The sequence below is a fragment of the Hibiscus syriacus genome, unplaced genomic scaffold, assembly GCF_006381635.1.
Source record: "Hibiscus syriacus cultivar Baekdansim isolate YM2019G1 unplaced genomic scaffold, ASM638163v2 tig00003725_pilon, whole genome shotgun sequence".
In the NCBI taxonomy this organism is placed as follows: Eukaryota; Viridiplantae; Streptophyta; class Magnoliopsida; order Malvales; family Malvaceae; genus Hibiscus; species Hibiscus syriacus.
This window is the reverse complement of record NW_024061982.1, coordinates 337,771-363,053: the sequence shown is the minus strand read 5'-3', so window position 1 is coordinate 363,053 and position 25,283 is coordinate 337,771. Positions and strand designations below refer to the sequence as shown.

At 34.3% G+C, this 25,283-nt stretch overlaps 1 protein-coding gene and 1 pseudogene across 1 annotated transcript; both read right to left on the bottom strand.

The window, feature by feature from the left end:
- Positions 1-4,409: 4,409 nt before the first annotated feature.
- On the bottom strand, positions 4,410-5,111 carry LOC120183848 (protein MIZU-KUSSEI 1-like). Its single transcript, XM_039188459.1, has one exon. The coding sequence runs from the start codon at positions 5,109-5,111 to the stop codon at positions 4,410-4,412; it is 702 nt and encodes a 233-aa protein (XP_039044390.1).
- A 1,885-nt stretch (positions 5,112-6,996) lies between these two features.
- On the bottom strand, positions 6,997-12,666 carry LOC120183835 (annotated as a pseudogene).
- Positions 12,667-25,283: the final 12,617 nt, after the last annotated feature.

Below are 25,283 nucleotides of genomic sequence, written 5' to 3'. Positions count from 1 at the left end.
CAGTTAGATAAGATAATTAAACGGGTTAGATCTGATAGAGGTGGTGAATATGGATCTAATTTCTTAAAAGATATTTGTGAAAAGAATGACATAATTCATGAAACTTTAGCCCCCTATTTTCCTTAATAAAATGGTATAGCCGAAAGGAAAAATAGAACTTTAAAAGAGATGATGAATTCTTTACTGATAAGTTCAGGGTTATCTGATAACATGTGAGGGAAAGACATTCTATCGACAAATCATATCTTGAACCGAGTTCCTCATAAGAAATTAGATTCTACCCCATATGAATTATGGAAAGGATACGCTCCTAATTTACAATACTTGAAAGTGTGGGGGTGTTTGGCCAAAGTGGGTTTGCCAGACTTTAAGAAGTCCACTATCAGATATAAAATTGCTGATGTAGTGTTTATAGGGTATGCTACGAATAGTGTTGCATACAGATTCATGCTTTTACAAGATTAATCTATCTGTGAGTTAAGGGATGCTATTTTCTTTTAAATACTTTTCTTTTAAAGGAACTGAGAATAAATATCGAAACACAAATAGAATATATGTTATCTTCTTATTCTAGTAGTCCTGCTAGGTCTTCTAAACAAATTGTTTTTGAGCCTAGAAGAAGTAAAAGGCAAAGAGTTGAAACCTCTTTTGGACCATACTTTATTACTTCATTTATTTATGAGATTAATGATTTAGACTCCATTTCAGATCCTATAGCTCAAATTTTTCTGTTAGATGAGGATCCTAAAACTTTTGAAGAATCTATAAGATCTATCGATGCTAGTTTCTGGAAAAATGCTATTAATGATGAACTAGAATCGATAATGTCTAATCATACTTGGGAATTAGTTGACTTGCCTAAGGAATTCAAACCAATATGCAACAAATGGGTCTTCCGGAAGAAACTGAGGCCAGATGGTTCGATTCAATAGTACAAGGCAAGGTTAGTCGTCAAAGGTTTGGTTTGGATTATTTGTACTAGTCTCTATTCATAAGTTGCAGGTTCATCAAATGGATGTTAAGACTGCATTTTTGAATAGGGATCTAGATGAGGAGATTTATATGAAGCAGCCACTAGGTTTTGAAGCACCTGGTATCGAAGGCAAAGTTTGTGGACTTAAAAAGTCAATTTATGGGCTTAAGCAGACTCCTAAATAGTGTTATGAGAAATTCACTAACTATTATTAGTTTTGGTTTTGTTGTGAATGGTTCAGATGCTTGTGTGTATTCGAAGATGTTTGGCACTGAATGTGTCATCATAAGCCTATATGTTGATGACATGTTGATTTTCAGTTCTAACATTGAGTTCATTAACAACGTTAAAAGTTTCTTGTCCACTAAGTTTGAGATGACAGATTTGGGAGAAGTCGATGTAATCTTAGGAGTCAGAGTTACCAAAACTGAAAAGGAATTTTCTTTAAATCAAGCACATTATATAGAGAAAGTGCTAAAGATATTTGACAATTTTGATGTCGTCTCTGTTCGAACTTCTTATGACCCTAGCAAACATCTCTTTAAGAATAAAGGAAGTAGCGTTTCCCAAACAGAATATGCTAAATTAATCGGAAGTTTAATGTTCTTAATGAACTATACTCGGCATGATATTGCTTATGTTTTGAGTAGACTGAGTAGATATACTCATAATCCAAGTGGTGAACACTGGATTGCTCTTAAACGCTTATTGAAGTATCTTAAGGGTACTTTGGATTGGAAACTTGAGTTTGTTTTCTTTCTTGCGGTACTGGAAGGATATTGTAATGCCAACTGGGTTTCTGATAATGATGAGGTAAGCTCTATGAGTGGATATGTTTTCACTTTAGGTGGAGAACAATCTCGTTGAAATCATCAAAGCATACTTGTATTGCTCGTTCTACCATGGAGTCAGATTTTATAGCTCTTGACCTAGCTGGGCAAGAAGCCGAGTGGCTCAAAAGCTTGTTAGTAGATATTTCATTGTGGGGAAAATCGACTCCTCTAGTTTTCTTGTTGTGTGATTCACAAGCTGCGATATGTGTGGCTAAGAAACAAGCTTACAATGATAAGAAAAGACACATTCGCATAAGACATGAATCAATTAGACGCTTAATAAAGAATGAAGTGCTCTCTTTAGAGTATGTGAAGTTGGAAAGGAACCTAGCAGATCCACTTACCAACGGGTTAAGTAGGAAGCTGGTCCTAGTTCGTCGAAGGGGATGGGTCTAAAGCCCATTGGTTGAGGAATTCATGGTGGATACTCAACTTAGTTATCTAAGTTATATGTGGTCAAACAAAACTATGGAAAGACTTATAGTGCACATTCCTACTGTCTATCCCTATGATGAATAATGTACATGCCCATGATGAGCTTAATTGCTCTTAATAAATTCATAACCTAGGCTTTGGGTGGTCTTAGTGAGAAAGACTTGATGAATTTACCGATTTTTGGCTGAATATCTATTCTTAATAAGTTCATAACCCAGAGTTGAGTGGGTAGTTCTAATCGCGAAGGACTAGATGAACTTACCGCTTGAGAGGATGAGTTTTATTAAACTCTTAATGAATTCAAACCCAAAAGTTTGGGAGTTTCTAGTGAGAGGGACATATTGAATTCATCGAATTATGAGGTTGAATAAATTTTTTTTATGATTTCTTATCCCAGAGTTTGGGTGGTTCATTTTTAATGAACTTGAAGAAAGTCACCACCCTTTGTGAGGTTGAGCTATTATAAAAGCTCTTAATTATTTCATAGCTCAGTTTGAGTGATTTATGTTGAGATAAACTTGATGAAATAACCTACGAAGTGAGAAAGATTAGCCACATTCTATGAAAAATATTGGGCCGTTTTTCTAGTACACTTATTAGAATCCTGAGGAAAGAAGGCTAAACATATATACGCTTTTGTATATACTCTTTGTAAACACATCAAAGACTTTGGTGGATGAAGGGGCTAGTTGTGTGTTATGAGTTTATCATAATCTTAGAAAGTTCAAGACTAGTTTCACTTATCTAAGAGAATGATTGCTCATCATCACTATGTACTAGTTCCAGATACGTTCACTAGTCTTAAGCAACTAATCTCACTATTGCTCTTCTCGTGTTTTAACTTCATTGCTCTCATCTTTACGAAAGAATTCTTTCGCATTAGTGGGGGAATGTTGATAATGCTCAAATTAGGTTATCCCACTAGTATTAGAAATATGCTAAATTAGGTTATCCCACTAGTATTGCAAATATGCTCAAATTAGGTTATCCCACTAGTATTGTAAATGACGATTTTGTCCTTACTATTTAGCCTATAAATATTGAGCAATTTCATTGATTTTGATATATCCCAAGCAAACATTTGCTTTGAAAAACTCCTCTCTTTTGAGTATTGTTTGAGTTGAGAGAAGAGCAATACCACCAAGTTCACTCCAGTTTTCAGGTATACGAATTCTTGGAGAGTCGTGTTAACCTCGGGGGAGCGGTCCACCTACTGCAGTGATTACACACATCGGGGCAAATTTGTTTCTAAGGAAGTGGTTTTACCACTACACGGTTTATGAATCTGTTTCTTTTAAATTACTATTTATCTTTCTTGTCAGTGCTAACGGTGTGATTTGCAGTCCATATTTCCAACATTTACGACGTAATATTTTGCTTATTGTGACATTACGTAAAAATTTCAGATTATAAAAGTCGTGATGTGATTCTTTCGTCTTGTTGCGTTGATTTTTGTTACGATGACCTTTAAAACTATTTCAATGCAATGCGACCATTATACTAGGTTAGAACCACAATTTAGTACTATGACCGGACACCACTAAGTCAATGCCTCCTTATCTTTTGGATGTTGCAACAGCTGTTGTTGATGTTGTTCTTTCCCTCCTCTTGCCCTCCTCTTCAACGTCGAGTTCCAATTATTCTTGACGGCATTATTGGTCCTTTCCGGAAGCAACCTAGTAACCATACACGCCAGGAGCAGCCAAGAACAGTCTCGTCCTCGGCTTGCGAAAACGGATGGTGCCCAAACTTATCGATCAATTGAAGAATTGAAACACTCCCCAGAGTCACTCCACTTACATTCTTTGGATGGAGAGCTATGCAGACTTAAATGACATGGAAGGAGTAGACAATATTTTAGAGGTTCACTAAATGATAGTTAAGTCAAGCGTAATTGGGCAACATAGGGTAACCTTAACCTGGCTGCAATTTATGTTAAGGCGGGTCAATTTGAAAAGCTAAGGTAAATATAGTATTGTCCCTAACTGTCTGGGCTGATAGGCTCAATTACATAGTTAGATTTTCACATAATTTTAACCATCTAACAGCATAAAAATACATGTCATCACTTTAACAATAATTATTATCCTAAATTGGAGTGATTAAATATCTAGTTTCAGCACAAAAGGAGTACAAGCAGAATCAGAGCAAAGTGTAAAACACAAATACTAATGACCTCTTATGAAAAAAATACTAAGTTCTGGGCTAGGTGCACCATCTGGATTGATCATATACAGAGTTTGTGAGTCCTTTGATCCAACCACCCTCTCAAATGTTGCTCTCATATATGTTAATTCCCCATTGGCTCCATCTTTCTTGTCGTTGGGGCTTGGAAGTACCCCAGCTCCCATTGAAACACCTCGCAAGAGCTGCATAACTTGAAGCTCATCTTCACACACTTGTTTCCTCCTAATAGAGTAACCCATCTTTCTCCCATTACAATAAACCGCCCACACAAATTCTTCAAACAACTTCTTCTTATGTGTCCTGGTTTCACTCTCTAGTGCTATCCTCACAATATCCGATCCCATTTCCTTTTGAAGCACGCCAGTGAGCATCGGTAGCTCGATCAAAAACATCGGCATCCGATAGGGATCAGCTTGTATGGCTAACCAAACCCGGCCTTTACGGTATCCGAAAATCGTCCCCGTCGTCGTACCGTCCTTCAGAAATGGCTTCTGGGGTTTCCCCAACAATGCAACCATCTTACACCCAGAGGTTAACATAGGGAAGAGCTTGAACATACGCAAGAGACTGCCGCCACCCGTACTACTCGACTTACGATGCTTCTCTTTTGGAGTAGGCCGGAGCAGCGAAAGTATCGCCGGATTGTCCATTTGGAAATATGGACTAGAGTGAACATATGTCATTATTGGATTTTGTTTAAAGTAGATTCAATCCAAGAAGCTAGAAGGGAAATGAATTGTAAAGAGGGAGATAGGGTAATCACAAGTGGTTCTGATTGTCCTTTGGGAAAGTTGGAATGTTTTTTTGAGTCATTGAAGTGGGGGCAAAGATGAGGGGCGAGAACCTATAAAACTAGTTGAAAAGCAATAATGAGACTAAAGCTTGATGTGACCAAGTTTATTGATGTAACGGAGGGCCGGTCCACACCTTTTGGAAAATAAACTCTTCAAGAAATATGAAAGAAAAAGGACTTTGGTAATGTGTTTGGGGGGAGGGGTTTAGCATATGCAGAGATGGACCCGAATAGCGGTATGGACGGTTGTCCTCTTTAAAAAAATTTTAAATCTATATATATTTTAAATATTTTCGATTGAAAATCTGTCAAATAAAATTTCATAAATTCATATCCTCCAACATAAAATTATATGTTAATTTTTGAACATGTGAATTTGATAATTACATATGGCATCAACATCACTTGCTTTATGTTATTTCAAACTCCATCACGAACTCTCTATAATTATTGAGGTGCAACTCATCTTCCCTTAAAGTTTTTCACTGTTCACAAAATGGATAAAAAAAGAACATCCTTTTGCTTTTGCTTGTGAGCGACTTTCTTTGCCTCTTAATATCTTGTCCTTTTTCTATTGTTTCGTAACACGTCTCGTTCGTTGGAGGCATTTTAGGCAACAGCACAGCTTAAATATTGTTCATCAGGTTGTTGATGTATGCTATTGTTCAAAAGTGTAGGCAAAGTACATTATAAAGTATAACCTTTTTTGAGTCGAAAGTGTTAGCAGCCATGTGAAAACAAATGCGCAGGTCGCTGTTCATCTGAATTTTCTCAATGCTTTTTTGGTTACCGGCCCCCTCCTACACTGATTAGACAAGTGTTTAAATTCAGTTGGCATGCATGAGTTAAACAGTCTGGTGTTTGTTGCAAACTAAGAGTAATTTGCATCGCAATTCCAGCAAAAACGTCTTCCCTGTGTTTGAAGATAAAAAGCTAATCAGAACATTGGGAAACTACTGAAATGGTCACTTTCATTTTAAAATATTCAATTTTGGCTATCCACTTTTAAAAAATAATGTTTTGGTCATTTATATTATCTATTTATAATTTCTTGGTCACGGATTCGTTAAATGTCATTAATTTGATAATCTTACAAGTTAATAAAATGACTTAATTTTTAATTTGACTTCTAAACTTTAAAAAATATTAATTTGACCCATAAATTTTACATAAAAATATTAATTTAATCTCTAAATCTGATCAAAGTCCTCCGTCGTGACTTACTGCTGATCACTATTTATTATCTTTTTAGTGACCTTTGGATCTTAAAATTTTTAACTGAAATGAATTGCTTGAAAAGTGGAAAGCAACATTTATGATGCCTGGTTTTTCTTCATATATCTTTATTTTTTTTTCCTTCGTGGATGTATATGTTATTTTGTTGGTTTGAGTCTTTATTCAATTATGTACATGAAATTTTGATTAATTAATAATGTCAAACTCATGAAAGAGTAAAATGAAGGGCTAAAAGTAAAAGCCTGGGGTGGGGCTGGGAAATAGAAATGCATGGTTAAACATGCAGAACGTGAACTATACGTAGTTTTGAAAGAGAATATTTCCCACTACCTCTTAGTCTTCCATCTCTGTGTTTTAGTTCAACAAGTATTTATTTTTGGGTACCAAAGTTTGGGATGAACACAAGGAACTTAACATAAAACAAGCTTCCAGACATTGCAGATAGTTTTGACAACAATTTCACTACTTAAAAGACCATTTCGAACAGTTAAAATGGTAAACATGCAAATCAAATGGCAGTCAATAGTAACAAGCAACTGTTATTGGAGTTCGGGAACATACCTTAGCTTACACCCCATCTGCATGAAGTCCAGATAACATAGAGGGTAAGATTGTTGAAGAATATGCCTCCATTGCTTCAGGTGTAAATCCATTTCGAAATTCTTCATCATGTTACCTTCTACATCAACTGATCCCTCAAAAAGCTTCACCACTGTGGACATGGAAGGTCTCCTTTCATATTCAGTTTGCAAGCACCATGCAGCAACCTTCATCATTTCCACAACTTCAGCCCCATTCGATTGCATAGCATCGCTGCCCTTATCCACTAAATCTATGAGTTTCCCTTCTTCTTGCTTTCTCCTAAAAAGTCGCAGAAAATGTTGATCTTCTTCTTCCTGTTGAGATCCATCGAGGTTTGGTCGCCCGCACAGAATTTCTAAGACCACAAAACCAAAGCTATAGACATCTACTTTCTCGGTTATGACTGAGCTTAACCATTCAGGAGCCATATAAACTGGGGCTCCCTTCGTAGTCGTAATGACTCGACTTTGCTCTTTTCCAAGTATCTTTGATAACCTAAAATCTGAAACTTTGACGTTGTAATTCTCATCTAAGAGGATATTTTTGAGGTTTGATGTCTAAGTGAATTATCTTCTGGTTGATAGAGTATAAGTAATAGTCTGTTATAGTTGGTTGTGGATTCTGTTGTAATCAACCTAAGTCTGTTGGGCTTGGGCTATTATAAATAACTAGACATTAGTAATTGTGGGCACGCTTGGTATATTTTGAAATAAAGAATTGTTTGGGTTGTAAAAAGCTGACCTGACTTGTAAAACTGACTAAAATTTATTTGAGTTAAAATTGTTTGTGGATCGGGTGGAGATGATCTGAAACTGATTCCAGTTCGAACTGACGTTGACTTGAATCCGAGTTGGACCTGGAAATTGTGGATTTCAACCTAACCTGCACCTAATCTGAGAACGATCTGAACCTGAATTAAACCGATAATATGGTAATCGAACCCGAGATTAACCTGGTAAATAATCGGTATTACCCGACCTATTATGAATATGACCTATACTTGACTCAAACTGTAAATGATCTGACTTACTATTGAACTTATATAATATTTATCTTACTTATAAGTAATAAGTTACAATTGATGCAATTATGAGATTTTAAATTTATGATAAACTTGTGATAATTAAATTAATATGATTACTTTTTTGAAATTTAAAATAAATTTTTAGTTATGATAACTAAATTAATAAATTTACTTTCTATATTAATTATAATAATTAATTAAAATATTTATAAGTCTATTTTATTTTTTACGTAAAAATTGATTAATAATATAAATATAATTTAACTTAAAATTTTAATATATATTTATATATATATATATATATATAAAAGATGAATTTATTTGAGATTATAAATTTGAATAGCATAACAAATACTAAAACTAATAATTTATAAATAAATAAAATAAAATTTATTACACTTTAATACACTAAAATTACAATTAAATCAATTAAATAAATTTGTGTTAAAATTTATGCTCTTATCATCACCCATTTTATTCGGGTGATGAGATTAATATAAACTATATATTGATATATACCATATATCATATTTCATATTTCATATCCATATACATATACATATATTACTTATGTTATAAATAAATATAGCATACTTTTATTAAAGTCCAAAAATAATAAAAACTCATTTATATTACATATAAGTCTATTTACATGGCTTCCTCGTCCATGTAGGGTGTTGGAAAAAAAATTCTCATATAGGGTTCTTCCCAAATTATTTCTTGAAATGGAGTGTTTGCTACAGTGACCTCATTGGTCGCCAAGTGTTACATAGGTCGCCAAGTGCTCCTTGCGATAAAGTCTCATCTGTTGTAATATTTCTTCTTTATTCCCTCGCTGTTGCAACTCCATAGGTCGCCAAGTGCTCCATAGGTCACCGTGTGCTTCTAGAGACTTATAGAGGTCGCCATGTGTTCCGGGAGACATATGGTGGTCACTGTAACAATCACCATACTTAAACAAATAATTATTCGACTGCACTATATGAATAATTTTTTTCATTGCATTATTTTAACACTTTTACCCTATTTACATATATTAGGACCAAATAAATAGAATCCATTACAACAACAACAAAAAAATTCCATTGGCCCAATTTACAATCCCAACATAATACAAAAGTCAAAAACCTAAAGCCTAAAATTTTGCCATGTTTTGCCACCACTTTCTTGATCATCGGGTAGAAAGTGTTTTTTTCCCCACTTTTAACTTGGAAAAGATGAACATTAAATGACTCCATCTTTTTAAGTGTCGTGTCACTAATCTTAGTGATTAAAACTAAATCAATTTGGATCCTTGATAAAGTTTGATCTAATGGATATAAGTGTATATATATATCGTATGTTTATAAGTGTGTGTATATATATAAGTGTGTGTATATAATGTATGCATAAATATAATGTATATTATATATACATGCATCATATTATTATAACATTCATCATATATATATATATACTTCATAGTATATATTTATATTTATACTTAAATTATCAGTTTTGATCCATTTTAGTACCTAAATTTTTAATTTTTTAAAATCATACCTAAAGTTTAATTTTTGTTTCATTTTAGTACCCCGCCGTTAAGTTTTGAAAAAAAATGAAAGTCTAGGTACCAAAGCACGTTTAGTACCTAAATCATACTTAAATTTTGAAAAAAAAATAAAAAATTAAGTACTAAAACAGATCAAAACTGATAGTTTAGGAACTAAACACATTAAATTTTTAATGACAGGATATTAAAATGAAACAAAAAGTACATTTTAGGTATATATTTTTGTAATTTACTTCAAATCTTATAAATTACATAATAAATTTCATTTCAAATCTATAAACTTTTATTCACCAACCTTTTAAATGTATGCAATTAGTCTATTTTTATATTAATTTTAACTTCACATTTTTATAATTAATTCGATTTGATCTCTCACCCATGCGTGTTATTTAATTTATTTAAATTTATGTTTCTAATTTCATGTTTGTTCAATTTAGTACTTCAAATAATATTTTTATCAAAATTGACTCATAATTATATATATATAATTTATTCTAAATCATATACAATTACAAATTACAATTAGACGTTCTCACGTTCATGAAACATTAAAAGACAAAAATTAATTAACCCAAAAACAACCCGAACTGAAGTCAATCCATATCCGGTAAGATCCTACCTGAATTTTGTCTCTCAATGATGTTAGCCAATCTGAACGAGATACGACTGAAGTCCATCTGAACCTGAATTAACATAGTATTTAACTGCTTCGGACCTGAACCATTTTGACTTGAACTGACATGAATCCAAACTGAAATTAATCTGACCTGAACTTGAACTGAATCTGATGCCAAATCAACCTAAAAATGACCCGAACTGATTTGACCTAGACCCAAACGGATCCAAGTCGAATCATTAAATTGATCTGACTCAATCTGTATCCGATTTAACCTGACCCGACAGATCCTACTGAAACTTGAACGATTATATGATTTTACAACCAATTCAGTTTTTGTCAGCTTCCCTCATTTCTTACTTCGACCATCGTTCACCAGAATTCCACACGATATCAGAGCTAGTTTTTCGATTGACTTTCGTGAGGTTGATATTTAGTTGATTGTAATTTCTTTTTTTTCTTGGTGTTTACTCTGTTCGTCTTCTCTCGTGGGATCAGTTTTGCTTGAGGTTCTATTTTTCGATGGTTGATTTGTTGATTTCAGTGCGTATGGTGATCTTCTTCTTTCTCTTTTCTTTAATTTGTCAAATTCATTGCTCTTCCAGTCTGTTTGATCTTTGCTATTGTTGATATACTCTTTGGTGCTGAAGGTATGTGGCGTTATTGTTAGATTGATATATGCTGCTTCTTTTTTCTTGTGTTCGTAATGGCTAATACTCCCTCATATCAAAGTCAATATGATATTGTCAATCATAATGCCTTGAATCGTTTGTTTTCTACAAAGAAAATGAATGTAACCTTGGATGATCATAACTATCTGTTATGGCATCAACAGATTTATCTCACCATTAAAGCACATAGATTGCTTAAGTACATTGATAGTAAGGTTATTGTCCTCCTTGAACATGTTATTCATGAAGGACAAATGAGTATCAATCCGAATTTTGAGTTTTTTGAGGAACAAGATTGCACTCTTGCCACTTGGCTCCTGTCTACTATTAGTGAGTCTGTGTTGTCTCATTTGATAGGTCTTAGTACTTCATCTGAGAATTGGAATACTTTGCGTAGGTTTTATAGTGGAAAAACTATGTCTCAGTTAATGTCATATAGAAGGTTGCTCCATTCATAGAAGGACTTTTATCTAAAATGAGTCTGTGTTGCCTCACTTGATAGGTATGCATCTTTCATACAGATGGCAACCTTCATGAAGATAGATTAGTCCTCTCGCTATATCTAAAATGATTTTCTTTCTGATTTGCCGACCAAGAGCAATTTCCTGTATTTGCTGAAGATCCAACGATCCATCGATCCATTGGCCATGAACTCGTAAACTAAAAGCCTACTGAGTTTTTCCGCACAAAATCTAACCAAAGTAACCAAATTGCAATGGTGAATGCTTGCAATTGTATGAACTTCAGCTATGAAGGACTTGTTAACTGGAGCGAAGCCAACAAGATATTTCACTACAACTTCAAAAGCTGAAGGTAGGATTCCATGAAAAACAGACCCAAATTCTGCCTTCACCAAGCTTGATGCTAAACTTCTTGGTGACATTCTTCAACTCTTCGTATGAGAATCTTGTTGGCATTCCGAGCACGTTGTTGAGATAATCCTCCTCAACTTCTTGGAACCCTTTTCTAGATCTTAGAAAAATACAGATGCAAATAAGAAACACAAAAAAGATATTTTCAAGAATTGATCCCACTTGGAATCTTTCCACTCATATGCCTTCAAGAGAGAATCGCTTCCCAGTTGTATAAAACTAGTCGGGTCTGCCATTGATAAACTCCCAAACTTCCAGTTTGTAATATGATTGAATTGTTATTTTATATTGTATAACCTCTGTAGTAGACTTGGCTGGAAGGATCTCAACTCATATAAGAAACAAAACTAGCATCAATGATAGCAAATGCATACAAACGTTCACTTGGATCGTCTGGTGATACGCTGGCCCGTAATTTCTGCCCTGACCATAACCTTTGACCAATAATTAAAGTGTCGGTTGGGTTGTCGAATGATTGTCAAACCATGTGATTGGTTTTGTTAAACAGCACGAGGTTTCCCTCTGCACTAAAGTTTAGCCCTAAAATGGACTTGCTTGCGGTGCTTGGGGATCAAATGGAAGTTTCGTTAGCATCTTTCAAGATAAGTTTGCCTTGACAAGTGAGCTCCAGCACTGCTTAGGTCTCAACAAGATTGTTCCTAGTACCAGACCATATCACTTTATTAGAAAAGCTGGAATTTCCGTCAGAACTGGAGTTGAATATGGAGACAGCAAGTAGGCAATTGTCACCCACGAAGCTGCAGTGGAAACCACAAACAAACATCCTGTTAACAAGGATGGGCTTCACACCTGCAGACTCCCAGAAACTAAAGTCAGATGAGAGCGTGTTCATCCAGGAATTCGGGCCATTCTCAAATGATGGATAACCCATCGTTTCAACGTCGATAAGAAATGACGATTGAATGACGAGTAGAACCAAAAGTGCCAACATTCGTAAGTAGCTACCGACATGACAATTTATGATAATTGCTCTTTAAGACGACCAAAGCTATTTCTACTTTTTAGAGAAAAGTATATTAGCTGCAGCAATGGCATCAAGCTTGACTAAACAATATAATTCATAATTTTGTATTGGGATTTTTTTTCTCTTTCTTTTCAAGAAATCACCAAGAAAAAGGAGGACGAAGAACAAGAATATTCTTAGTACATTGCTTTAGATCATACAAACATAGAGGTCCTCAAATAAACTCTAATGGAAAAGTTTTTAAGAGTATATGAGTTTCCAAAAGACTCATTGCTACTAAAGATGGTGATATCCTAGTAAAATGGATATCTAAGAAGACTAGATTATTAGAAACTAATACCTATAGACCCAAAAGAATTTTGATACCAAAAATAAAAAAATAATATAGATTAAATACGTGTGGATGAGTATTGTTACAAGGCACAAAATGTTAGTGCAAATTCTTAGTACCTTGATAGTCGATACTCAATACATATGATCAGTGATAAGAACTGTTTCAAGGAACTAAAGCCTAAAAGTGGAGAAGTAATAATTTTTGATGACAACTCCAAAGATCACGAAGAAGAAATCAGTTTAATCGGTAACAAAAGCAGATAAGAAACGACTATGTATAACAGGAGGCTCTGCTGGTGGGTACACAACCTTAGCGGCCCTTGCTTTTAGAGATACATTCAAGGCTGAAGCTTCCCTCTATGGGGTAATTAATATCATCATTATTTTCAGTTTAATTTTGGCATCTTTCATTGCCTTTGGTTTGTTAACACCGTATGCATATATGATTCCTTGAATCTTATGAGTGAAACTTAAAACTGACAGCTTTATATGTTATAATTCTCTGTGAAAAGTTAGCTGATCTGAGCTTGTTGAGAGCCGAAATGCATAAATTTGAATCCCATTATACTGATAAACTCGTTGGTAATTAGAAAAGGATAATCAATGCCTGAGTTTGATTTAACTTTTATCCATTTAGTTGCCTATCATACCCTTGACCATTGCAGGAGACGAGAAGGCTTACTTTGAACAATCACATATCAATTTTTTGGATAAATTTTCTTGTCTCATCATTCTCTTTCAGGGACTGGAAGATAAGGTACATAAATTTTCTTCTTCAGTTTCTTCTTTGTTGGTACACAGTAACGAAGATCAAGGGGTTATTGGTTAAGACTCAAGTGATATTTCAGAAGGCTCAACCAATCAAAATATGTAACTTTGAGGAGCACTAAGAGAAGACTTTGGTGGTTCATGGAGTTCAGTCTGGCATGGATTTCTGGTTACATTAACACATGACAATCTTAAAAGTTTCCAGGAAGCTTGATTGCCAAAGCTAACCTTACAGCAAGTAAAAAAAAACACCTTTTCATCTATGTAAACATGAAAATTAACCTGATTATCATTACGGTTTTCTATGAACAATATATTTGCTAATAAGATGATTTTAAATACATAAAGTCTTACTCTATTATAATGCCTTTGGTCCTCATGGGAATGTATTTAAGTCCGTTTTCATTTTCATCACAGCAGAGCAGAGAGTAAATGGGTAAATGTATGAAGTATTAGGTGTACTATAACTACATGAAAGCTTAACGTTTCACTGCTTTAGCTATGGCCACCTTGCAAAAGCTATTGTAACCCCCTCAGACCGATGCGGGTGGCCCGATCCGATCCGAGTATCACATTAGGGCCACCGGAGCGACCCACAGTAAAAATCCTAGAAAAATTAATTTTTTTTAAATATGTAAAATCATAAAACAATTTATAAATACAACAACAAAATTTAACAATATTCAGAAATAAAACATATTCCAAACTCGGATATAAAAACAAAACACAACCTACATGCCCCCTAATCAAATGCACCGTACTCCGCAAGCAACGTCGGTGAAACTCCTTTACTGATGTCGATAGCTGCACATGTTTCATTATTTTAACCTGAAATAGTGAGTTAAAGAGTGAGCTTTGGGAAGCTCAGTAATACAGAACTACCTATTGATGCTACAGAACATGCAGATAAATGTAGAATAATAAAATTTCCTTATTGAATCAGACGTATATAAGTTTTCGGAATAAGCTGGGGTTCCACTGGTAGTTCATCGAGTAAAAGCCATGAAGATCTCAGTTCATAGAAAACATTCAAAGTACAATGTTTTCAGGAGATTGGAATAGGGTGTCTAGTGTGTTCCCACCAAAACCAATGAAAAGATATAGATCTCTTTAAAACAGTGATTGTTTAAAACATGTTTTCAAAACCTTAGTAGAACCCTCCAACCGAACACCGTTATGCAGTTCCCCAGAACTGCATCCATAAAGGCTTACCCTAAGCACACAATAAAGAGAACCACCATAAGGGAATGTGTTGGGGCCCAAGATCCTACCCAAGGATCACCTTAGGGCCGTAAGGATTTACCAACTGGATCAGGGCTGAACCTCCATACTCCATAATTCTACCCATTTAAAAATCCAGTAGAAAGTAGTTTTAATAATAAACCATAATATCTGGATTGTGATCCAGTAAATTCTCGTAAACGTGATAATAAAATAAACCATATAATTGCCCTCCACTTGTATACCATATGTAGTCCCATGATTAACCCAATGGAGTGCCTTGGGCCTGAGAGCCTACCCAAAGGTCACCTTAGGTCCGTAAGGATTTACCAGCTTGATCAGAGCTGAACCTTTAGCCTACCCAGATAATTTCCCAATAAAATAGTTCAAGTAGTAACCAGTGAAAACAAGAAACCATAGTTCATAAATAAGTAAATTCCATGATTTCATAAATCAGGAACAATTCATATTTTTCGGTGAAACCCATAATCGGAGAACACATACCATGTAGCCATGTTTCATAAGCCAGTAAATCAATAAATTTCGGTAAAACACATTTCAAAACATATAAAAATTCATGTAGTACATGGGGAACACACTAGAAGATCCAAGTATTTATCAGAAGCACTTAATAGTTATCAGGAAAAAAATGAAATTTATGTAATTTGATTGGATTCTAGGAACGAGGTCCTATTGAAAGGGATCGATTACTAATGGATCTAATAAGACATTTAAAGTTGATACTATATAATCCAATATGATTCAGGTGCATCACGAAGGTGTTCAGGAACCTTTATACATAATAATTCTAGATTCAAATTCACTGAGAGTGATTCATGGTATTCAAGATTCGAGTCAATTTATTATGATACCGTGTCAACTAAAACCAATCAAATCCCAACATTTTGATACATGTCAACCACTTTAATACCGACAACACTAGTCGAACTGATCATCTTCAAAACCATCGTTGAACTGAGCTTGAGGAACTCTACTTATTCTGATGGTACCAGCTCAACTTATGAATTGCAACAGTCTCCAAGATGACCAACGTACTTGAGTCGTGCTCCCCAACTTTTTATGGGTGATACCATATTTAGTTTTTCTTAGTGTTTCCAGAATTTATCCAATAACGTTCACTTACTTATTTTTTTTGGTCATGAAGGTATTTAGGTCATTTAGTAGTTAAATCTATCTCGACCACTTCAGAGTTTCCAAAATAATTCGAATGTTTCCAAATTTCTGATACATATAATACTTCCATTCAGTTTAACTTGTTCATATAATAAATTCATTTTGGTATTCGAGGTTGATTTAATCATTTCAGAACTGAAGGGTATTTAGTTATTACAGTGCTTAGACGTTCCTTGGGTTATTTTATATTTCAGGGCATTCCTATATAAATCTGAACTTTAAATCGATAATTCAAAGGTTCAAGTGTATCAAGATATGAGTTCTCAGGCCGTCTCCATCATCCTAGCAATCTATTGTGCTTTTTACACTATAAGCGTATCATCATCATTTCATTCAAATCTGATAGTGACATATTTTCGATAAACTAGGCTTGAATGTATTCTAATTTCTTTAGCGTTCATGGTATTTTGCTTCTTTGATCATTAGAGGTTATTATAGTAATTACAAAGCTCGAGGACATTTCAGTAATTCCATTCAATTCAATCATATGCATTATTTCTGATAATTGGTCAAGTATGTCCTTTTTGAGTTATTATACACCCTTCGGGGAAGTCTTCGTATTTTACAGTACGAGGGCATTTTCGTAATTTATCCAGGGTGTTCTTTCCAGTAGTTTCATATCCAAATAACCCCGATATTTAACCTTTAAGAAAATTTATCAAAATTCATGGATCTTAAAATCAAATCAGTTATTATTGAATCAACGAACTTATTATTATTATTTTCGATTGATCTTCCACTTTGTTAAGCGAGCCATATAAGTCATATTCGGTTATAGACTTTTTATAATATTCTGATCGAGTTAAGAAGTGATTACTACATACATGTGACCAATTAAACTTATCCATGTAGAAATCAATACCAACATGTTCCATAAATCATGAAACATGTAGTAATGTACTACCTAAGTTATTGTGCCATATCGATCGACCCATTAAACTCAATTCGATTGCCCTCAAACTTGAATTCAACATCCAATAATTCCTCGGATACATAGCAACCAAATTTACGTCAAAAACTGAACTTAATTGAGAAACCAACTTGAATCCGAAGATAAAACATTGAAAAATGGCTTATTGGGTGCGAATTTGGCAAAACAGACTTCGGATTCGGACTCAGGACGTCGAAAAACATAAATTAGGGTTTTTCAAAAAATTTGATTTTTCAGTAAAAGTCAACGGTTAACGGTCAAAGTCAACAGGTTGACTCGGACGAGTTGACTCAGAACGAGTTAGCTCGGACATGTTGACTCAGACCGAGTTGACTCAGTGACTAGACCGGACCAGGCGGGTCGGGCATGATGGTCGGGTCGACCTGGTTCTGGAAAATTCTCTGGACTAAAACAAGCCTAACGCGTACTGCCGGCGCGTGCGGCGACGATAAAAGTCGAGGCAGTCAGCCGATTCTTCCTTGAGAAATAATACACTTAAATCTTTCCAACATATCCCAATATTCAATCCAAAACAACTTAAAATGTTCAAAATTAGCTCGAAGAGTTTATTCACGTCGGTGACTGGGCGAAACCGGTAATATTGACCCAACCCACTGATCGGGTTTTGAGCGGAAGAAGGTGGGGAGTGCAATGATGGCGATCGTGAGTCAAACCGGTGTTTAGACTGGCCAAAATCAGGGAAAAAACAACGACGACGCTAGGGATTTAATAACTACGACGAGCTTTCCCCACGATGAACGACGGTAACAAGCACCGAATGATATTAGGGGTTTTAATTGGGCTGGCAAGGAGAGACGTTTGAGATAGATGGTGACAGCCACCGGTCAGCGATGATTGGGGTCCAAGATGATTTTTCTCGACGATGCTTCCTCTTTTCCTCGTAGTAATTGGCGATCGATCAGTGGGTTTAGGAGTCGGAGACAGGGTTGCGAGATAGTGGCCAAGCAACTGGAGGTTGTGATATACTCCAACGCTGGCCGGAAGTAACTAGATGACGCTGAGGCTCGTCGGTGAAGAACAAGTTTCGGGGGATGATTTTCAAAAGTATAAAACATTGGGATGATTTTTGGGGTTTCACGGGGGTTTAATTTTCGCTTCCCAAGATAAATGGGCAAATTTAAGGCTAGGATATACATGTCCCCTCCTTAAAAGAATTTATTTCTCGAAATTCACTAAAGTCACAAAAATGCAGAAAATAAAGTTTCCATCAGTTCTTCAATATCTTCAAGTAGCTTTTACTGAAGTACATATCCTATATTAGTTCTTAACCAACTGGATATACATTCTCGTCAAACTCTCCCTTTTTCCCAATAAAGGAATCTGAACAGAATTATCCTTGTGGAATATATTTGACCTTGGCTACGAGGTTAGGTTCTTAAAGCGGTAACATATTCAATTTCATTTTTGGAGTCGGGTCAAAATTTATCGGATGAGTAACTCTCACATTACTCATGAGGTTCTTTACAGAATTTAGACAAAAGTTATTGATATTCCCTTATGCATAGGTCGAGCCCTAACAGATAGAAAACTTAGGTTAGCTCGTTACACAGAGGGACTCGACCTTGGAGTTCCGGCTTGAGAAGTACGGTTATAGTATAGGGGCATGTACATACCATACATCTTTTGACTGTCGATCGACCGGTCTATCTAGAAAAATTTGACTCAACCTAGGCTCTGATGCCACTAAATGTAACCTCCTCAGATTGATACGGGTGGCCCGATCCGATCCGGGGTGTCATATTAGGGCCACTAAAGCGACCCATCGTAAAAATCCCAGAAAATTAAAATTTTAATTAAAACATGTAAAATCATAAAACAATTTATTAACACAACAGAAAAATTTAACAATATTCAGAAATAAAACAGATTCTAGACTCGGGTATAAAAATAAAATACTACCTACTTGCCCCCAATCACATGCACCGTACTCTGCAAGCAACGCCGATGGAACTCCTTTACTGATGTCGATAGTTGTACATGTTTGATTATTTTAACCTAAAATAGTGAGTTTAAGAGTGAGCTTTGGGAAGCTCAATAATAAAAAACTACCTATTGATGCTACAGAACATGCATATAAATTTAGAATAATAAAATTTCCTTATTTAATCAGACGTATACAAGTTTTCGGGATAATCTGGGGTTCCATTGGTAGATCCTCGAGTAAAAGCCATGAAGATCTCAATTCACAGAAAACATTCAGAGTACAATGTTTTCAGGAGATTGAAATAGGGTGTCTAGTGTGTTCCCACCAAAACCAATGAAAAGATATAAATCTCTTTAAAATAGTGATTGTTTAAAACATGTTTTCAAAACCTTAGTAGAACCTTTCAACCGAACACCGTTATGCAGTTCCCCAGAACTGCATCCATAAGGGCTTACCCTAAGCATACAATAAGGGAGGCACCCTAAGGGAATGCGTTGGGGCCAAGGATCACCTTAGGGCCGTAAGGATTTACCAACTGGATTAGGGTTGAACCTGCATACTCCATAATTCTACCCATATAAAAATCTAGTAGAAAAATATTTTTTTAACAATAAACCGTAATATCTGGATCATGATCCAATAAAATCTCGTAAACATGATAATGAAATAAACCATATAACTGCCCTCTACCTGTATACCATATGTAGTCCCATGATTAACCCAAGGGGGTGTTTTGGGGCCTGAGAGCCTACCCAAGGGTCATCTTAGGTCCGTAAGGTTTTACCAGCTTGATCAGAGCTAAACCCTTGATCAGAGATGAGCCTTTAGCCTACCCAGATAATGTCTCAATAAAATAGTTCAAGTAGTAACCGATGAAAACACGAAACCATAGTTCATAAATCAGTGAATTCTATGATTCCATAAATCAGGAACAATTCATATTTTTCGGTGAAAACTATAATCGGAGAACACATACCATATAGCCATGTTTCACAAGCCAGTAAATCAATAAATTTCGGTAAAATGCATTTCAAAACATATAAAACAGTCATGTAGTACACGGGGAACACACTAGAAGATCCAAGTATTTTTCAAAAGCACTTAATAGTTATCAAGAAAACATGAAATTTATGTAACACCCCCAACCCGTATCCGAACCGGATCCAAGTCTGAGATGTCACATTGACTTTTCAAACTTTGACTCTTAAATAAAATCATGAAAATTTTAAACTTTCATTAAAATAAAAGATGTCAATTCACACAAGTTGAACCAAAATAGACAAAATCAATCAGAGCATTAGTAATTCACAATTTTGTTACATGCCAACACACTATATACAACCAAATATCTACACTTAACTACAATTCTGATATGATATGTGGAAATGAGAGTCTGACCTGTCTTGCTCCTCTTCACTTCTCCTCTCGCTTTTTAGAACCTATGTGTGAAACACTCACACGCTAAGTCGATGACTTAGTGAGGCAAATAAACATATAATGTAAACTATAACTTGTAATCATGCATGAATAATTACTACTATTATGTCATACCACTCATATCCTTATTAATGTAACAAATACACTAAATACATACATACATGTCATTATCATTCATATCTCTTATTCTCTTGTTCATATAATCTCTCATGTTCATATCATATATCTTAACATGTACTCACTTATATCATATAACATATACAATCAAGCAACTATATCATCATCTTCATTTTTATCACTATCATAGATTCCTTTTATCATATGGTCTTATAATTACCATTTGTACAATCATATATCACACATAACATTTCACAAGGAAACAAACATATAATCATATCAAGTTTATTTATATTATCTCTTTATTAGCCCATGTACACATGTGAGAACTAAAGATATGTGAGTACATAGATGTTGTGCACTATGTTGTCACCATAGCTCGTATAATTCCCTCAAGGGGCACTGAATATTTGTCCCGAAGGACCACTATGTCCCGAAGGACCACTGATTGTTCCGAAGAACCACTATGTCCCGAAGAACCATTGTTTGTCCCGAAGGACCACTGTTTATCCCGAAAGACCACTGATAATCCCTCGACTCTTGGCATGCCAACTATACCCCTAGCTCTCATATCACATAACATGGGCATTATCTTTTATACCGTTACACATCTTCACATAGCCACATAGCTTTTCACATAACATTTCTATTTGCACATGTAATTACTTAACTTATTTTCACATAGCTCATGTTTCATATTCATATCTCATAAGCACGTAGCTCGTATTACTTATATTCACATATACATTCACATCACTAATTCATATAAGCTCATGTATTCACATGGGTCATTTATCATAGCATATCACATAGCTTCACAAGTCATCTCATATAATTTTATGCATATACCCTTATATCAATACCATATAACTTATCTTACCGATTTGTATAATCCCTTACAACATACAAAGTTTATACTAATTTCATATATTTACTTAATTCAACCTTACATATTTTATTATCTAAACATATATTCACATATGATTTCCTATATAATTCTTATATAACTACTATTAAATGTTAGTATAATAACTTATGTTGTGTTTCTTAGTTATATATGATTCTCATTTTCTATCATATATATACATCAATGTTACTCAACTTATTTCAGTCTTTATTTAATCATATGAGTCCATCATATTAGTTACATAGAATCTAACTTACATAACTTATACTTGGTTATCATATTTAATATAAATCATTGCCCTACAATATACTATATGTCATATAGTTCCCTTCCACTTATAACATTCCCTAGAGTTTGTGTACACTTATTATATATTTTACCCATGATTCTTATATCTTCTCCTAGTCATATAGACCCATAATTCCTCATTACCTAACCTATATTACATGTCCATATAATTCTGGGTATTTATACCACCAAGTGTATACCACTTTCTCTTGTTATTACTTAAATCTTTATTATCTACATAGTTCATGATCATATAACCTATATCATCTTCTTATCTAATCACATGAATTAGATATATATATATATATATATATTCATATGATTTACTACTCTAACATATATCCATACATATCATAACATATAACACATATACTTATACCAAACACATGCTTATATTCATTAATTCATGCATTCTAATATAGGAAATAAACTTAACACAAGTCTTATTTCCATGAATCACCATATACAATACACTATGCACTCACCTTAGTTGCTTTAGTTCGATCCTAATTATTCGATTGTTCTAGAACAGGATTACGCTCTAAACCTACATAGTAATACATTGATATGTATTAGTATACTAATTGATATGTATCAGTATACTAATTGATATCTTCTAAACTATCACTTCTTGGGCTAAAAGAAAGACTATTTCATCTTTTAATGAAGGTATGCATCGATGCACTCTACAGTGTATCGATGCATTCCTTAACGTGTGCATCGATACACTACCTGTGCATCGGTACACCATTTACATTCGATGTTTACTTCTTAAGGGGGTGCATCGATGCACTAATTGCATTTGATGTTTATTTATTTGAGAGTGCATCGGTACCCATTGAAGATGTACCGATGCACACAACCCAGAAATGTCATTTTAAACACGAAAATCCCTTCATTTTCCTCTCAACACTTAATATTTCACCTTCTTTAATATTCCTAACTTTCATTCACATATTTACACTTATTTCTACTCAATAATCACTTCTTTAACCTCCCAATCATATCCTTTATATGGCATTCAAGAATCATACGCAAATATCAACATATTCCAAATCTCATTCTAACACTTCATATTCCTTATTTAGATTGATGACAAGTCAAATTCAAATTCAACTTCTAATTCTAATTATCAACTCTATATCAAGATTTCATTCAAGAACTCATAATCTTTAATCTCTCCTAATTCTATCATCTTTTGATTTTAAGATACTTAAGCTTTCCTTAAGCTTAGTTATCATATAATGATCGAAACCCAACTTAAATTTCAGCTAATAATCAACTATTAAGAAATCTTACCTTTGCAAGTTGAAGTCCACGGCTGGGAGAAGGAAGAAGAAAACTTTGGAGAAATCTCTCATTTCTCAATGTGGTTCCCTTATCTTATAAGAGGCAAAAAATATCTTTCATTCTAAATGACCATTTTGCCCTTTAATTCCTTTAATAATTACTAAAACCTTCTGGAAATATTTTTGAATAACTCATTGAACTATTCAAATATCATACTTTAATCACCACATTATGAAGTTTTACAATTTAGTCACTAACCCATAGTTTGGGATGTTACAATTTATGTAATTTGATTGGATTCTAGGAATGAGGTCCTATTGAAAGGGATCGATTACTAATGGATCTAATCAGACATTTAAAGTTGATACTTTAAAATCCTGCTATGATTCAGGTGCATTTGGAAGGTGTTCAGGAATATTTATACAAAATAATTATATATTCAAATTCACCGAGAGTGATTCATGATATTCAAGATTCATGTCAATTTATTATGATACCGGATCAACTAAAATTGATCAAATCCCAACATTGTGATACCTATCAACCACTTTAATACCGACATCACTAGTCGAACTGATCATCTTCAAAACCATGATTGAACTGAGCTTGAGGAACTCTACTTATTCTAATGGTATTAGCCCAACTTATGAATTGCAACAGTCTCCAAGATGACAAACGTACTTGAGTCGTACTCCCCAAGTTTTTATGGGTGATATCATATTCAGTTTTTCCAGTGTTTACAGAATTTATCCAATAATGTTCACTTATTTTTTGTCATGAAGGTATTTAGGTCATTTAGTTGTTAAATTTATCTTAACCAATTCAGAGTTTCCAGAGTAATTCAGATGATTTTGAAATTCTGATACATAAAATGTTTTCATTCAGTTTAACTTGTTCATATAATAAAGTCATTTTGGTAGTCAGGGTTGATTTATTCATTTCAAAACTAAAGGGTATTTAGTTATTACAGTGCTTAGACATTCTTTGGGTTATTTTATATTTCAGGGTATTCCTATATAGATCCAGACTTTAAATCGATAATTCCAAGGTTCAAGTGAATCAAGATATGAGTTCTAAGGTCGTCTCCATTATCCTAGTAATTCATTGTGCTTTTTACACTATAAGTGTATTATCATCTTTTCATTCAAATATGACAGTGACATATTTTCGATAAATTAGGCTTGAATATATTCTAATTCCTTTAGCATTCAAGGTATTTTACTTTTTTGATCATTAGAGGTTATTATAGTAATTACGAAGCTCGAGGACATTTCAATAATTCTCTTCAATTCAATCATATGCATTGTTTCTGATAATTTGTCAAGTATGTTCTTTCAGAGTTATTTTACACCCTCCGAGGAAGTCTTGGTCTTTTGCAGTACAAGAGCATTTTCGTAATTTATCGATGGTGCTTTTTCCAGTAATTTCATATCCAAATAACCCCGGTATTTAATCTGTAAAATTTTTTATCAAAATTCACAGATCTTAAAACCAAATCATTTATTATTGAATCACCGAACTTATTATTATTATTTCCGATTGATCTTCCATTTTGTTAAATGAGCCATATAAGTCATATTCGGTTACTGACTTTTTATAATGTTCAGATCTAGTTAGGAAGTGATCACTACATACATGTGAACAATTAAACTCATCCATGCAGAAATTAATGCCAACATCCATAAAGCATGAAACAGGTAGTAATGTATTACCTTGGTTATCGTGTCATACCGATCGACCATTTAAACTCTATTCGATCATCATCGAACTTGAATACAACGTCCAATAATTCCTTGGATACATAGCAATCAAATTTATGTCAGAAATTAAACTTAATTGAGAAACTAACTTGAATCCGAAGATAAAACATTAAAAAATGGCTTACCGGGTGCGAATTTGGCAAAACGGACTCTGGATTCGGACTTAGGATGTTGAAAAATATTAAATAGGGTTTTTTGGAAAATTTGAATTTTCGGTCAAAGTCAACAGGTCAAAGCCAACGAGTTAAACTCAATGGGTTGACTTAGACGAGTTGACTCAGACAGGTTGACATAGACCATATTAATTCAGTGACTAGACCGGACTAGGTGGGT